This window comes from Epinephelus lanceolatus, chromosome 12 (assembly GCF_041903045.1).
Source record: "Epinephelus lanceolatus isolate andai-2023 chromosome 12, ASM4190304v1, whole genome shotgun sequence".
Taxonomy (NCBI): Eukaryota; Metazoa; Chordata; class Actinopteri; order Perciformes; family Serranidae; genus Epinephelus; species Epinephelus lanceolatus.
Genome location: NC_135745.1, coordinates 16,668,124 through 16,684,652, shown reverse-complemented (window position 1 = coordinate 16,684,652; position 16,529 = coordinate 16,668,124). Strand labels below are relative to the sequence as shown.

At 40.2% G+C, this 16,529-nt stretch overlaps 1 protein-coding gene across 1 annotated transcript in view; it reads right to left on the bottom strand.

Annotated features, from left to right (window-relative positions):
- Positions 1-12,582: 12,582 nt before the first annotated feature.
- Positions 12,583-16,529, bottom strand: part of st6galnac3 (ST6 (alpha-N-acetyl-neuraminyl-2,3-beta-galactosyl-1,3)-N-acetylgalactosaminide alpha-2,6-sialyltransferase 3) — a 101,089-nt gene continuing 97,142 nt past the window's right edge. Inside the window, exon 5 of the mRNA XM_033650649.2 lies at positions 12,583-14,720. Coding sequence (XP_033506540.1) covers positions 14,531-14,720 — 190 coding nt within the window. The 3' untranslated portion in view covers positions 12,583-14,530. The remainder of the gene's footprint in view (positions 14,721-16,529) is intronic.

The window sequence follows — 16,529 nt, the reverse complement described above, 5'->3', positions numbered from 1 at the left end:
CCATCCAACTCAAGTTGATGCAAAACACTCATTTCTGCTATTAAATTGGTGTAGAAATTTTCCAAGGACTACAAATAGACGGTAGCTATCCACAACAGTGTAGAGATTTATTTTGTCAGAGCTACGGCTGCTCATTAGTCACAGCTGAATGTTTTCTGTTGCCTCAGATAATCTGAAAATTGTTGACATTTAGTGCCAGCCCGTACACTTTATCCTTCGAATGCTCCTGATTCCTGACAGGCTCGATATGCTCCAAGAAACTGAAGATGGGAGGATGAACGACTACTGGAGGAGGGGGATGTAATCAATATAAACATGAGGCAATTAGTGTAGCACTCATATTTCTTTAGGGAGGTGGGTGTAGAATCGTGGCAATCAAAGTGATGTCTGCTCCATGCAAGTCATTAATGAGGCAACAGAGTGACTACAGGGATATATTGTTAAAGAGCCTTTCAGAAGACTGCATGGAATTAATTAAAACACAATTCACTCCTCCATCTTTTATGCACTTTTACAATGTTATAGATAATTTACAGAGTTAGCAGACGGGGAAGAAAAATAGGACTGGCTACTCACTCCCACATGAATCCTCTCATTTATTTTTGCTGCAAAGAAAGAGAGCGGACACAATTTCTGGACTAGTCGGCCACTTTGAAAGCAGTGAAATACACCAATTAACGGGATCTGGCAACATGAGTGCTGTGCCAAGTGGACAGGACAGAGTCCAAAAAGCATGATGTCGGTGCTCATTTTCACCCACAGTCCTCATGAAACATGCAAATGAGTGGAAACAGGGATGCAAACATTCAAAGGCGCAAACAAACAAACACACAGTTTGAGCCTCGTACACAGCTGCAGATCACTGCTCCGGGGAAGGTGATATGATGTGTTTGGACTTGATGTATCCCACACACACCTGACTAATTGGCTGCATCTGTCAGCAGACAACAAAGTGGTCATTAGTGCAACAGATCAGTAAAACATGTGGGAGACATAAGAGGTGTTTTTGTTTAAGAGAGCAGATGACTTGGACTAAAATGAAATGTCAGAAACGGATAATTAGGTTCAATCTTTTATTGAAAAACAACTTTTAGAGTACAAAAAGTCATGTGATGCAAATGGAGATTGTACAGATAGCCTAAGTGGGCTCGAAAATGACCTGAATAATAAAACTTTCCAGAGAACAGCTACATCTGACTACAAGCCTGAAACATGAGCACATCACAGAATCAGCATTAGGCTATTAAATCAGAATTTGCAGAGGAGATGACACCCAGAATGACAGGTCTTTTGTCACTTAATGTCAGTGCATGATATCCCTGCCTTTCTCTGCCTGACTGCATTCTCAGCCTACATTAGAAAACTGCTTGTTATAAAATAAACAAAGCATCATGCCTTGAATTATGTATGCAGACATCAAGGTTGAGAATGTGTTACTGATTTACCGTGCTTCTTTCATATCATACACAAATTAATGTTATTTATATTGCTACTGCTTTATATTACTGCTGAGGTCTTCTGCTAAAGTCGTCAGTTTACTCAGTAGAAATCTGATTAAATAAATGAGCTAACCCATTGCCAGAAAAGATACGTTACATTTGTATGTTATTATATAGCAAAACTGAATGTTTCAACCACTGTTAACATCTAGTTAGGTTTAGGCATTAAAACCACTCGGTTTTGGTTGGGAAATGATTATGTTTTGGCTGAAAGGCCCAGTTCAGTCAGGAACACTTTAGTCAAAGAACACTTAATTTACATTTGCAGTATTACATTTGGCGGTATGGCTCTGTTCTGGGGCCCCTCTGTTTGTCCTCGGGCCTATGCTGAAAGCTTCTTCCACACGCCTATGTGGAAAGCCTAAGGAGGAGAGAGCACATCTCTCTGCCCTTCCATGCGCAAACAAGGAAAGCCTGAGGCAGAGAGAGCAAATCTTCCTGCCCTTCCTGAATCAGCGGTTATAACAATGTGTAAATTGCTTCACTGATGATGAGCGTGGGAAACATCACGTTTATTCAGTTTACATAGAGCTAAAATTAATACCAACGAGTTAAATGTTTGCCGGATGTGTTAGTGTTTGTTTATGAGCTGTATGAAATAATAATCATCTTTTAGCAGGAGTAGGTGTTTACTATAAGCTGGCTCAGCTCCATTTAATTCAACAGTATGGAAACGGAGCAAGGCCAGCTAATGACTGTTAGAGATGGCAGAGGTATGATTTCCTGTTTATGGTATAACAGGTGGTGTGTTCCATGTCTTATTTCCCAAATGCTCTAGGAAAGAGGATAGTGTACCACCAAATTCCATTGGTTCAGTGACAGGACACGCTGGAAGTCGCACCCATATATCACACAAGACGTCATGTGGGTTTAAAGGAGGATATGTGAGGGTTTTCAGTGCCTTGCTTATGCTAACAACAAGGAAATATGGCTGATGTGGGTGTTAACAGATTCTCTCATTTACAACAAAATGACAGCAAACAGTATGTACAAAATAACTGTTATAATATATTGTTTTTACAGTTAGTACTGAAGAGATTAGTGCACATAACAAACTTGTATGAACAGGAAGTGGTGCAATACGAGCATCAAATGACAGCCAAACTGCAACTTTCAGGTGTTTTTCCAAAGGTTTCTTTTATCAACTGTTTTGCTAACGTTATATTTTGTTTAAATATTTTGTAGCTGAGCAGCTCCACAACTTCCTTTTCAATCACATAGTGGATCAGTAATGTACTGTACATAAATGACACTCCTACATCACGACTTTCCTCGTATGCATAGGCTACCGACTTATTTAAAATCCTGTTTAGAATTAGTATGTAAATGGGACACAGCTCAGCTAATGTGTTGGTTTTTAATTCAAAAATATGCCAGTGTGAGTTTTTATGATTTACAAAGTAGCAGAAGTGTGCTTCAACAGGAGAGCGTTAAGAAACAAAAAAAGTGGAACCCTTCATGCACCTTTTCTTTCTTCCCTCCATCCCTTACATTTTCTAATTACCACAGTTTGTGTCCCTGAGCGCCGATAATGCTACATATTGTAGCACCATCTGGCCCTGGAGAGCACATCCTCTTGCAAATATGCTCCAGAGGTCAAACACTCTGCAAGAACAAATTTGCAAACACTGAATTGAAAAGATTCCGGTTGTCTCGTTGACCTTGCTCAGTTAAGCTCTGCACATAACAGAAAACACTAACGCATGCCAGCTGCCAGCAAAACAAAAAACAAGGCAGAAAGAAAAAAAAAAAATCAAGTAAATATAGGGTCAGGCTGGAATTTAATTGAGGTCTAACACAGTCAAGGTAACTGAAGTGGAAATGGGGGATTGTTTCTCTCTAAGGGAGAGTGAAAAAGTTGCATCACATCCATAACTCAAGCTCACTGTCAGGCTACACCCTGTCAACTTGTCTTGCATAAAACACTTAAATTGTACATATTCTTATAATATTTTTTATTATTTTATTTATGTTTTTTGACTGTTGCAGTATTGGCTTCATATTTTATTTTCTCGCACAATGTTTAATCTTTTGCACCAAAACATCAAGACAAATTCCTTGTCTGTGAAAACCTGATTCTGATTCTGGTTATGAAGAACCTGCTGATTATACATGATCAGCTCAGTGATGGCCGATACCTTAATTTATTACCTTATAAAACACAGATTGGCACAGTGTTCAGAGGCTGAGCAGAATGAAGCAGATGTATATGTTCATGTTTGGACTCAAGTGATTCTGCCGTCATGACTGAATCACTCCTGCAGGGCTGGAGACATTGTGTTGATATTGGTCGGCTCAGGCGGACAGCGACTCAAACTGTCAATTAATTAAACTAAAGCCAAAAGGAGGAGGTGGGGGGGGGGGGGGGGGGTAACAACATTACACCAAAGCTTACTTTGTGCTGTGCTAGGGAACATTTGGATAAATACCACAAAAGACAAGACTTGGCATCGTCTTGGGAACAGCATGACAGTCAGAGATGAATGTTTTTCTAAATGAGAGTGAAATGATGCTCTATTGAAAGACACATCTTCAGTTAATCCTGAAACTGCAAACATCAAGCAATCCATTTTTAAAGGGTAACTCATGCAATTTAGCACAGAAGCAGAGTCCATTTAGTAATCATGAAAAGTACTTTTCAGTACTTTGAAAACAGATGTAAAATGTCACCTTCTTGTTGAGTATGTGGGCTAGAGATGACAAACCCTGACTACTAAATACTACATTTATATACTACTAAAATGTTTTTGAACAAAATGAAATAGTCAAATAAGTGTGAACTTTTTGTGACGCAGACATAATGGAAGATTTTGGCACAGGAGTCCTAAATTCACTTTGTTAAAGTAGGTTTACAATACAAAACTTATTGGTAAAGGTGCGATTAGATTTTCATTCTCTTTGATCTCACGCCCTTTAGGCTTAAGTCATTTGTTTAGCTTTCTTAATTTCCGTTTCTCTGGTCACGCACTAGGCTGAGCTGCCAGTCAGAGTGATTTCTCTCACCCACAGGCTCTGCTGTCTCTGACGTTTGTTCAACATGATGAATCTGACGAAAGACAGCCAACAAGGGCCGACTAGTGCCAACAGTGCAGGACACAGTGCAAAAAGTTGGGCGACAGACGCCTGTCGACGGTCTGACATTGACCAACCCCCGACCGTCGGCTTGGTGTGTCAGGGTCCTAAAGCTTGAAACCAAGTTGGTGAATTTATTTATAAAAGGTAATTTTATGAGCCCTGCAGCTGGCGAGATGAAAGGGTTACTATGATAGATAATGTATGTGTGTAAGTTTTGGGAGTTTGTAAGAGCGGATTATTAATGACTATGCACCACTTGTGATATTTCCTGGGAATGTCGCCATAGACACCCAGCTCCTACTACTGCAAACGCAAGGGCTTTCATCAGTGGGCCATTGTGTTACCTCGTGTAGTAATAGATAGTGACTCAACAAACATTTATTTAAATAAATATCTTCTAGATTATTACTTTAAAGGTCCAAAGAGTAGGATTTAGGGGCATCTATTGGCAGAAATGTTATATTATATTCATAACAATGTTTTCATTAGTTCAAATAAACACAAGAAGTTTGTGCTCTAGAGAAAGGATCAGCACTCAGTGAAAAACCAAAGCCCTATGATAAGCTAATATGGCAAGGCTTGATAGTGAGTGATAACTAGCATGTCTTTGGGGTCATCGGGTGGGAACCTCCTTTCACCAGTGTTTCGTCTAGTTGGTCCCACGACACCTCCAGGAGGCTAGACAGTGATCTCTAGCGTCCCAGAGACACTCCCCTAATGCCAGGTCTCACTGCTCCCCACACCAACCCAATAACCTCCTTTACCTTACTTACACATGGCTTTCTCAGCCCAAACAGCACTGCCACCTTCAACCAAACCCAGGCTCCATACATGCGAGCTCTAGGTAGAAGCAGGGCTGATACTACCTTTCCTTGCACATTCACCACACTCTATTTCACACGCTACATAGCATAACTACAATATAAGCTAAAGTTAAAGGAGCTAAATGAACTTACAGGATCAGCAAACACACTCACCTTGCCACATGGCCTCAAACAAAATGGATTCAAATAGGCCACTCCCACACTTAAATACTTCCTCTTCCTGGATTTCCTCCTGAGAGGAAGTGGATCTCTCCACCTGATCTCAAGGAGTGAGGAGTGAGGAGTTATGTGCCCTGTTTAGTTTATAATCACCTAAAACTACAAATCAGTGTGTTTTTGTTAACTTTGAATGAGCTGTTTTTATCCACATATGAGGCAGGTCCACTTCCACAGTCTGCCATGTTGTTCTACAGTAGCCAAGAATGGACAAACCAAACAGTAACTTTAGTTAGGGCTCTTCGTGGCACCGTAATTCTCCTACACGTCTGGCACATGGGACAAGTTTCAGTTCTGCAACCTCACCAATAGATGCTGCTAAATCCTACATACTGGACCTTTAAGGAAAGATTGTGGTTCAGGTTAAAAATAGAAAAAGTAAATACCTCTTATCTCTTCTCATATACAGTTTCTTTTATTTACAAGACCTGCTTCTCTCTCTGATCTTTTAACCAAGTGCTTTGAGTTAAACCTAAAGATAACAATTAAAGCATAACTCGTGTTTTCGTAGCAGATATTATGGGGAAGACAGATACAATAAGATGCCAGAGCGTGAATGTTTTGCAGATAGTATGAATATTTTGCGACTTTGCAGATCAGTTCAATATAAACCTCAAGATGTGGATTAAGTTATAATCCTGGTAACACTAAATTTGTTGCATAACATTTGTTGTTACAAAGTAGTAGTAAATGAAGACATTTTTTAGGAGAATTACCATTTATAACTATAAGCCTGTGTTACAAAGTGATGGCATGGAGTTTGAGAGACATTAGTGTTTACAAGGCAGGTGGGAATAAGAAGTCAGGTTATCTAAGCCTGCTGCTTTGCTTCAGATTGCTCATCTTTTACTCCATCTTCTATCTTGATACTTTATTCATAACTGCAGCATAAAAACCATGAACGTGAGCATTATTATTTAAAACTCGAGTTCTTTATTTATGCAGAGGTTACATAAAAAACGCTCTTGCTCAACGAAACTCCCGAGACCTGTCTGAACTCAGCACATCTCTGCTCCCTCACTGATGTTTTAAAAATCTCATGAGACGCCAGATTTGAGATGACAGCTCAGCTCGGCCTCCATTCAAATAACATGAACACATTTCAGCAGGATTCTTACATTCTGATGCTGCTTGTTTTGTTTAGAAAGGACTTTAATCATATAACAAGGTTTTAGGTTTCCTTTAATCCCCACAGAGAACAGAAGACACAGAGGACATGTTGGTAAAAATAAGAACATTCACAATATCTCTAATTTTAGCTAATATGTAGACAGCAAATGACAGAATAATACATATAACCACTACTTACTACTACTACTTACTAAAAAGGAGCGTGTTCGCTGTGTTAGCAAAACAACTTTCATTATAACAACCTCAGTGTTATATTACATTCTATGTAACTTAACACACACCCAAAGTTACACATTTCACAAGGACACTTGACCTGAAAATGAAAAAAGGAAAGTGCTTCACAACACAAATCAACAGTTGTAAGACATGCACACTGGGAAAGAAAACATAAAATGAATTGTTCAAAGTAAGAAAGCACTTGAGGCATTTGAGAAAATGGCAACAAGTACAACAGTCGGGAGGGAAAATGCTACAAACTGAAGAGGTTTTCGACGTGGAGTCAGACAATCTTTAAAATCTCAACTCCAAAACAGACAGTAATTATCTCGACTGATCACAGCAGGAAACGGAGACAAAAATAATGAGAGCATTTGAAATAGTGAGGAATAATGAAGTTCACATCTTTGTTCCGCAGACATCCAGACCCGAGACGTTTTAATCAGGTTTTTTAAAGCCACCTCTGTTTTAACGGTAGTGACCTTCAATTTGCTTTTTTACCTTCGCATTATACAACGAATGAACAATCGGAGCTCATTCCGCTGCCACTTCTGTCGCCGCGCCAAGGACAAGCAATGTTTTTTTTTCATTTGCATATATACAGCGACGGCACGGGTCTGGATGGATGAAACCATCTCCAAACAAACTTCACTGCTCAGAACATGAAATAAGGCCAGTTTAAATGATCTGTAAGTTATAAATAAAAAAGAGCCAGGACAAATTGACAAGAATTCAGGGCAAAAAAAAATAGATTTTGGAAATGCTCAATCATTCTTTGATGTCAAGTTTGATAAGAAGATTGATGCTACTCTGTACTGTAAATATGAAGCTACAACCAGCAGCTGGTTAGCTTAGGTTAGCATTAAGACTAGGAACAGGGAGAAACAGTTGGCCTGGACTTGTCTGAATAATGTTCACAGATTTACACATTATGTCTTGTTTGTTTGATCAACACAAAAATAAAAAACAAACAAACCATGAATTGGCCAGGGGGTTGTAGAGAGCCAAAGTTAAATCACAACTTTTGGCTTTGAATCCAGAAATAAAAAAAACCTGTTTTACATTCCCACTGACATTTGTCACAATTCTAATAACTAAAAATCCAGCTTTGGAACAGAGCCATACTCACGGTAGATGGTGCGGCTTGCTTCATATGTCTAGATAATAACGAAAGTTTTCTGTTTTTTAGCAGAAAAATACTGTAAAAGGTTTTTTTTGACAGTAAAGTCAACTAAAGAGTTAGGAAAATTATTTTAGAAGAGAGCGTTGGTGAGTTTTATGAGTATAAACAAAACCAAGTTTTGCCAGTAAGAACCTGCAGTGCCACACTTGTACGTTTCAATGGGAGCTGAAGTTTTCGCTTTGCTCACAAAGTAATCCTTTAAAGGTCCAATGTGTAAAATTTAGGGGCATCTGTTGACAGAAATGGTATATAACATTCCCAACTATGTTTTCTTTAGTTGAAAATCACTTGAAAGTAAGAATGGCTGTGTTTTACTACCTTAGAACGAGCCATTTATATCTACATGTGGAGCGGGTCCTCTTCCAAGGAGTTTGCTATGTTGTTTTACAGTAGCCCAGAATGGACAAACCAAAAAGTGGCTCTGGAGAGGGCCATTTGTGTTTTCGCACAGCCACTGTAGTTCTCTTACACACTTGGCGCAGAAAGACTGATGACAGAAACTCTGAATGACAGATTGCATTAAGTTACAGACTTTTGCCCAGGCATGACATCATGACTTTGGCTCTCTACATATCAAACTCCCTCTTGGCCAGGCCATAAATTTATTATAAGATGTGGATACCTGACCTCAAGATGGTGTTTTGCTTCTGCGGAATGCAGCCCACTGAATATGTGCAGAAGTGTTTTTCCCTTTGGCCCCACCCACAAGTTCGTGTTTGGCCCTTAGACTTTACATTGTGATGATATCACAGAAAAGCTTTACAAATATGAAACCTCTATGGATCAACAATTCCTAATAGAAAGAGTCACAACAGACCTTCTTTGCGGTTCTAGATGTCCTGTCACCAGTTTCAGACATCTCTTTAATAATGGCTGTTGATGGGTAAAATTGTTTCTTGGACATGGGATTTTTTTCACTGCAATACCAAAAGCAGCCACTGGGCAAAAAAATGAAAGCAAGGCTGAGTGGCGTTCCTGGGAGCTGGCTAAAATGTTAACAAGTGAACTTTAGAGGGGCTTGTAGTTAGATTTTGTTGCCTTTGGACAGAACCAGGGCAGCTGTTTCCTTCTATTTACACTCTTTATGTTCAGCGAAGCTAACCTGCCGGATGTGGCTTTATATTTACTACAAATATCAGAGTAGTATCATCAATCTTCTCATCTAACTCACTGCAAGACATCAAATAAGCGCTTTCCCAAATGTCAAACTACTCTTTCAAAGTTAAAACAAATGTTCTTGGTATATCTGGCCTCCCACTGTGCTCACACTTTAATTCATGGTATTACTGTGGCTCCACTCTTCCTGTAAGCTGCAGATGATTCATGGGAGCCTATATATGGACGTATTCTCCATAATATCCTGTATTATACATCTGTAGGTATTCTTCCAGTGTGTTCTGGCGGAGAACAATGGCGTATGTGTTGATCGGAAAATAACCGAGAGCACAGCCTGAAGCAGCAGAAAATGTTGGCAACACGCGACCTACAGCAGAGAAAAATGCTGAACACAAACCACTGTGTCAACAAAAAAATAAAAGCAACCATTAAAATAAAATCGACAAGCGGAGGATGGAAGATGAGCAGAAGAAACATGGTGCTCTTCTTCTGGGTGTGAGTAAACAATTTCCATTAAAAAATGTGCCCTAACACACTTGAAAATCTCGGGACGACAACACAGAGCTTAAAATCTCATCATGGTGCGAAGCGCTTTACAATTTACGGTGGATATACTGTACAGCAGAGGTAAAACTGATTGGTGGAGAGCTGCCAGATGACTGCACAATCACAGGCTGAGTGGAGTTGTATAAAAGATGTACGTTAATCATGTAACATGCATGGTGTATTGTATGCATTCAGTATTAACAGCTGCTTTCCCACAGGAACTGAAAGAAGTATAATTTCTTCCTGAGGCTCAGATCTTACTGTCTGCCTGAACAGGATAAATAATACAGTAAGACGTTTCTGCTTTACATACATCGTGCGGTGGATACTCTGATCCGCAGCTGCTCGCAGTGCTGGGATATTTTGTACCTCTCAAGCACATGTCATCCCAGAGGAAATCTGAACCGTGACCCCGCCTGTGTTACGGTCATCGCCTATAGGCTGAGCAGCACCAGGTGGAATGTAAAATAGGGCATTTTTACATTTTGCTGATGCTCTTGTCAGCCAGGTAGACTTACAATGAGTTTTGAATTGTAGGTCATTCTTTGTAAGTTCTGGGGAATCTTACTCCGTCTGGGAAACAGAGAGAGATGATTTTCTGTCTCTGTTCCTCAAGCCAAAAATGTTTCCAAACATACAGCTGAGACACAAGAACACAGAGAGCAGAGCTTTGGTTGTTTGCAGGTAAAAATACGGCTAAAAGTCTGGGTTTACACTTCAGTCCACGTATTAGCTCTGTTTTTCTATCACACAGTCTTCATTAGGCGAAGGTGTTTGGTCACTTGTCATGGAGACGATCAGTTGACAGTCACAGTCATGTTTTCACTTTAAAGACTTCTCTTCAGTGTGGATGAAAGTTCATTCATGATCTTGGGAAAAGTTTGGTAAAACAAATCAAAGCAGCAACTTAATTAGCTTTAAAGGTTAATTAGTCCTTTTTCAACCAAATCGTTTTATGCACTTAGCAACCCAAATCACTAAACTCAGGGACAAAATGAAAAACTGAACTGCACATTTCTGTTTGTGTTTCCACTGCAAGTGAAGAACAGTGAAGACTGAAATTGGACTGATAATGGATCAGCAAATGACGGCACTGCAATTTCCACACATGATGCAACAACAACAACAGAGTCATTTTGTTGTTCTCTGTAGTTTACAGTTGCACAGATACAAATTTGGAATGGATGTTGCAAGAGAGTGCAACGTGAGGTGGAGAGGAAACCTGAAAACAGAACATTTGTGTCTGAAGAAGAGACAGGAAGTCAACTACATATATATATATATTTTTTACATAAACATTAGAAACATTTTCCACTGCTAGTCCTAATATTAATACTGGTGCCTCTGCTTGCTTGCTTTCTGTGTTAATGAATGTTGAACATAAGTTGTAGCTGCCTAAGGCTTGCGTTTGACCAATGAGGCACATTCACAGTACAGCAAACTCCAGCCGAATATTTCCTGGGCCATCTGTAAGCGCTACCACAGAGCAGAGACTTTTTGGTGGCCAGAACTTAATGTAGACCCTGTTTCCTGAAGGAAGAGTTAAGGTTCCCGGGGTCTTGAGAGTTTGTGCAGGGAACAGGGGCTAGTGTTTTTTTAGATGTCTCTGTTATGTTTTATCATTTTTTCCAACTCAGTTTAAAAAATGTATTTTAATATTATTTTGCATATGCCTTGTTAGGGCCTGGTTTGCATTGAATTTTAGACTTTAATTCATAATCATTTGAATGCTGTTGAAACAACAGTTATGTGTGATGTAGACATGGAACTGTAGCCAGAATTTTAGAAATACTGAGATCATAAGTCCCCTAAACACACCCTGCCATCCTCAAATAACTCTGACCAAAAACCAGAAACAGGGTAATGTTATTATCTTTTCAATTAAAGGAGCTGTGTGCGACATTCAGAGCATTACTATAGCAGCAAAATATTTGCTAAGTACAGATATAGTGGAGTAATGGCGTTCTGAGCAGAGAATGAAGTCACTCTCCCTCTGTGTGTGTGTTGTAATTTTGAGCTTCTTTGTTCTTTGTAGCGGTAGATTGTCCAGCAGCACATTCATGTTCATCTAATCACAGCTGCTCTGCACTGGACTCTTTACGTGGTTACCTTTAATATCGGGATGGTGTCGCCGCCAAAATGTAGAGCCCACTCTCTGATTTCCCCCGTCACAAAGTTAGCTCTGTCGGCACTGTTTCGTCTGTTAGCACTGTTTGTTGAGTTAGTACTGTTAGCTGCTAACTGCCGGCTCAGAAATCTCCATGTTAACAGACAGACAGACAGACTGTGTGCAGGCAATTCTGTCCCAGGACAGAGAGACAGAGTTGTCTCACCTTTAGGCCAGCAGAGGAGTTATTAACAGAACTGAATAAATGGCTGTGTAAAAGGGACAGCCGGCGGGACGGGACAGCTGTGGTATAATATGAACACTAAATGGTTGTTATGATGTATTATGTCATTTTCACAGATTAGAAAGTGTTGCCTGATGCGTGTGTTATGTCACACCAGAGGCCAACGCTGCTCTGTTACACATCACTCCCGTCGCACCTCTTTTACTTCCATAACACCGGCATGCAATCTAAAATCACTTGGTTCTGTACAGAAAAGCAAATGAAGGGTCTTGGTCGTGGCCCTATTGCGGGCTATAGATATGCTCTGAGTGGCGCATAAGGTCCTGTTCAGCTGTTTAATTATACCTCTGGTAAATTTCCCTTCCCAACATGAAGATCTAAATACTATTCCAAAGCCTTTTCCATGCTGCCATGAACTGCTATTCTGGGGGATAAAAGCTGAAAACTTTATTTATTCATTGGCCTAAAAAAGGTAGTCAAATCCAAACATACTAATTCTGTAATTGGCTTATAATTCTCACCACACTACATTATGTAAAATCCCAAGTTGCTAAAACCCTGATATTCACTGACAAATACAAAGGACATGACTTCAGAGTCCTCCATGGTGGCTACGTCCCTGCCAGGACATCCAAAAGGCAGCTTTAACCTACATGTCTTTTGACCAGTAAATCACCAAATCAATGCTGCTTACTGAGAAAGAGCCCAAAATGGAGTGCCTATGTGTGATAGTAAACAGTGCTGTGCAGTTGGAGTGAGATTGTGAAGCTCAGCTGCAGTTTATTACAGTCGTCAGGGACCCTGTGCATCAAGTTGCCTAAATTAGAAGTCTTTGAATCCTTCCAGTCCTCCCCTCTGGGCCGTGACTCTGACCGGGACACTAATCACAGCCTCAAGGGGGGGGAAGGGGAGTCACGGTCACAGCCAGAGTGTTTCAACCCTCCACAGCTACCAGCCAACCTACACACCTCAGCACTTCACTGATTATTCTTCACTGTCCTGGAACAGATGCATTCAAATGTAATGACCTGAACCGGGAGACACGCACGCTGCTTTCAAAGACAAATGGGGAGATGTGTTCACACAGTGATACTGTACACAAAGAGGCACAAAGCTGGATGAGAATATGAGCGAGCGTGAGAGAGAGCATCTCCCTCTGTCTCTATACAATGGACTGCAGAGTATATTGCAGGCACAAAATGATAATAGAATACAATTAACTTCAAATGGTTTCACTGCACACATAAATCTCTCCCTCTGTGGGGTCACAAATGATTTAACTCCTTCCGTAAGTGTGGAGTTTCTAATTGCACATTGCTCTATGTGCTGTGATGCTCACATTTTCAATGGCACATTCTTTAAGAGCGTTAGGAGCTTCTATCTCTGTGGAATAAATTAGCAACCTATCCAGACAAAGCCAAAACATGTCTCTTAAAATTTCACAGCATTATTAAAAAAATTAAAAAAAAAAGCTGACATCTTTAAGTTGTGTTAGTTTACACACGGCATAACAACCAAGGATAATGATTAAAAAAAAGCTGATTCATATCTACAACTGTGGCTCACCTTCTACTATGAACTGAAATCTGCTTTTATTTTGCTGTTTTTTCTTTCTCAGCCTTTTTTGTTGAAGCTTTTTTAGAAGGGGAAACTTAATTGAAACCTGTTTTCAATAGTCCCTCAGTCAGAGATGAAGGCCTGAATGATACTCCTTATAGATTAATTACAGCCTGTCAGACGGAGACAGACATGCAGAGGAAACAGAGTAGGCGAGCTCGCCAGGCGTCCATGGCAACGAGACTCGTCTCTGCGGCAGCTGAGCTCTTCTTCAGCTACAGTCCTGAAAAACATTTTTAATTCAGCCTTTGCGATGTGCAGCGCCTGCAGACATGTGAGCCGCTGAGGTCACTGAAAGTTGACAGATGGTTGTTTCTTCTTCCTGTTGTTTTCTCCGTTTTTTTTTTTCAAGTAAGTCTTCGAGCCATCCTTTGCTAAACTCACAGAGCAGCGAACGGATCGATTAGTCAGTGAAGAGCAGCGTGCTGAGCACTTTCTTCAGCTCTCCAAACTCAGGAGGAAAAGTGTTTTCAAGAAGCAGGAGATATGTTTTTGCTGTCCATGATGGTCAAACCTCTGTATGTCTGAGTGGCTGTCAAAATAAACAAACAAGCACTTCCTGGATATTAGCCATCCAGGACTTGACAAGCAGCCATCAACCAACCTTTTTTAATGGATATGAAATGGAATTTGTGCCAATATGGATGTGTGTACACATCAGGGAACACGTTTTCTGCCAGTGTAGAGATCCAGCTGGTCCCCTGAGGACGACAACGATGATGATGGTGTCATATCTCCATGTCCGTTCAGCCTGGGTCACGACAGCTGCCACGGTGGGTTGAAGAACTTGATGGCGTGAGTTTTGGCCCACTTGGAGAACACGGACTTCTCGGTGATGAAGCGGTGCCCGCCGTAGGGGGCGCTCTCATGAAGCAGATACTCTGCACACTCGTCCCGGCTGCCCGCCTCGTAGTAGTGGTAGGGAACCTTTCTGTAACCCTCCGTCCTGAAGAAGAGAGGAAAGAGAGAAAGAAAGAATAAGAAACAAAGACATAAGAAAAGAACAAAAGAAAGAAACATTTTGCAGTGTTTTATAGTGGAGGCTTCTTGTCTCTGAAATAAAGAGCAGCTCTGCTAATGTTAACAATAAAACACTTTTTGAAAAATAATTTTATAATTATCAAGCATCAGGGACAACAAGCAGTGCCATCAAAAACAAATGCATGTATTTAATGAATCTGGAGACTGTTTGGACTGCCATCCACTAAGTAAATTGATAATGAGCTGCGATGTGGCAGCAGGATTTATCTGATTCAGCTCAGCGAGTGATGGGCTGATCGATCACACTTAATCAGATCAGCAGAGATTTCATCAGAGCAGCTCGTCACAACTTCACAATAAAGGTTAAAGTGGAACGCTTCGTAAATTACTGCTTCCAATATGTTATTTCCATGTCCTTGGAAAGTTCAGTCACAATTTTGTGAGCATGAGCTACTTTCTTAGAGAAGTCTGAAACTTGTGATGTCATCAAGTATACAGTCTGGAGCTGCTCCACAGACAATGAATGGGAGCCTGATTTTGTGAACCAACACAGTGTTTGTTTTCTTTTTTTTATTCCAATGCAGTGTTCTCAGTTCTGAAACAGAAAATGTACCCATATACTCAGAACACTCCCCTGGGTGCTCTCAGTGTCATCTATAACATCTTTCACTATTCATTATCTGTGAAGCAGCTCCAGGCTTTATACCCTATGGCATCACAACATTTGAGTTTTAACACTCACACAGTTTTTGGATTTTTTTTTTAAAGATATTTTTTGGGGCTTTTTAGCTTTTTAGCCTTTAATGGATAGGACAGACAAGTGTGAAAGGGGGAGAGAGAGAGAGGGAGTGACATGCAGCAAAGGGCCACAGGCTGGAGTCAAACCTGGGCCGCTGCGGCAACAGCCTTGTACATGGGGCGCCTGCTCTACCACTAAGCCACCGGCACCCCAACAGTTTTTGGATTTGAGAGAGTTGCTTGTGTTTACTTATAGTTGTGGACTGTCTTAGGAATAAAATGTATGAATTTTGAAAATGGGTGAAAGTCCCCTTTAAAAAGAGAGTCAAGGTGCAATTCTATCATTATGTTAATTGACTATTAGGGGAAGACACGTTATTGTTAGACTGTTGTTTCAATCAATGATTCCAAGCAGGCTGCAAACTAAATCGGTAACCTGAGTTCCCAATATGAAAAATGTGTCATGAACAACAATGAAAACATTGTTTGGAACATCTGTCTTAGTTGTTAAAATGATCTTTGCCATATGTTGCTGACCATAGTAGCAGTGACACAATGCTGGAACATCCAACTTAAAGTATCTATATTTGATACAATTTTCAGTATCACAGGGAAAACTGACATAGATGGTATTCATTTTTATTAAAATAAAGATAACAGGGCTATAACATGACAACAATGGATTTTCTTTTCTTGGTTAGCAGCAGAGAACAACAGCGCAACTATAGTAAACATTAACAGAGAGAGAGAATGAAAATGAAAATGAGAGTGCAGCTGGCACAGGTGTTATGATACTGCGGGAAATGAGTATAATCCATATTTCTGGCAACAGTAAACCACACCACTTCACGCAAGTTAACAGTTAAATAGTAAATTAAAGTATTCTATTTTATGATAACATACGTTTTGTTGTAAAGTAACACAGATGTTTGTCATTTCAACACTCCTGCAAAACACACTGTGCTGTACGTCCTGAAAATTGAATTTGCTCTGAGTGCTTCTCATTTACATTTTTGTGTATATATACATTAGTAAT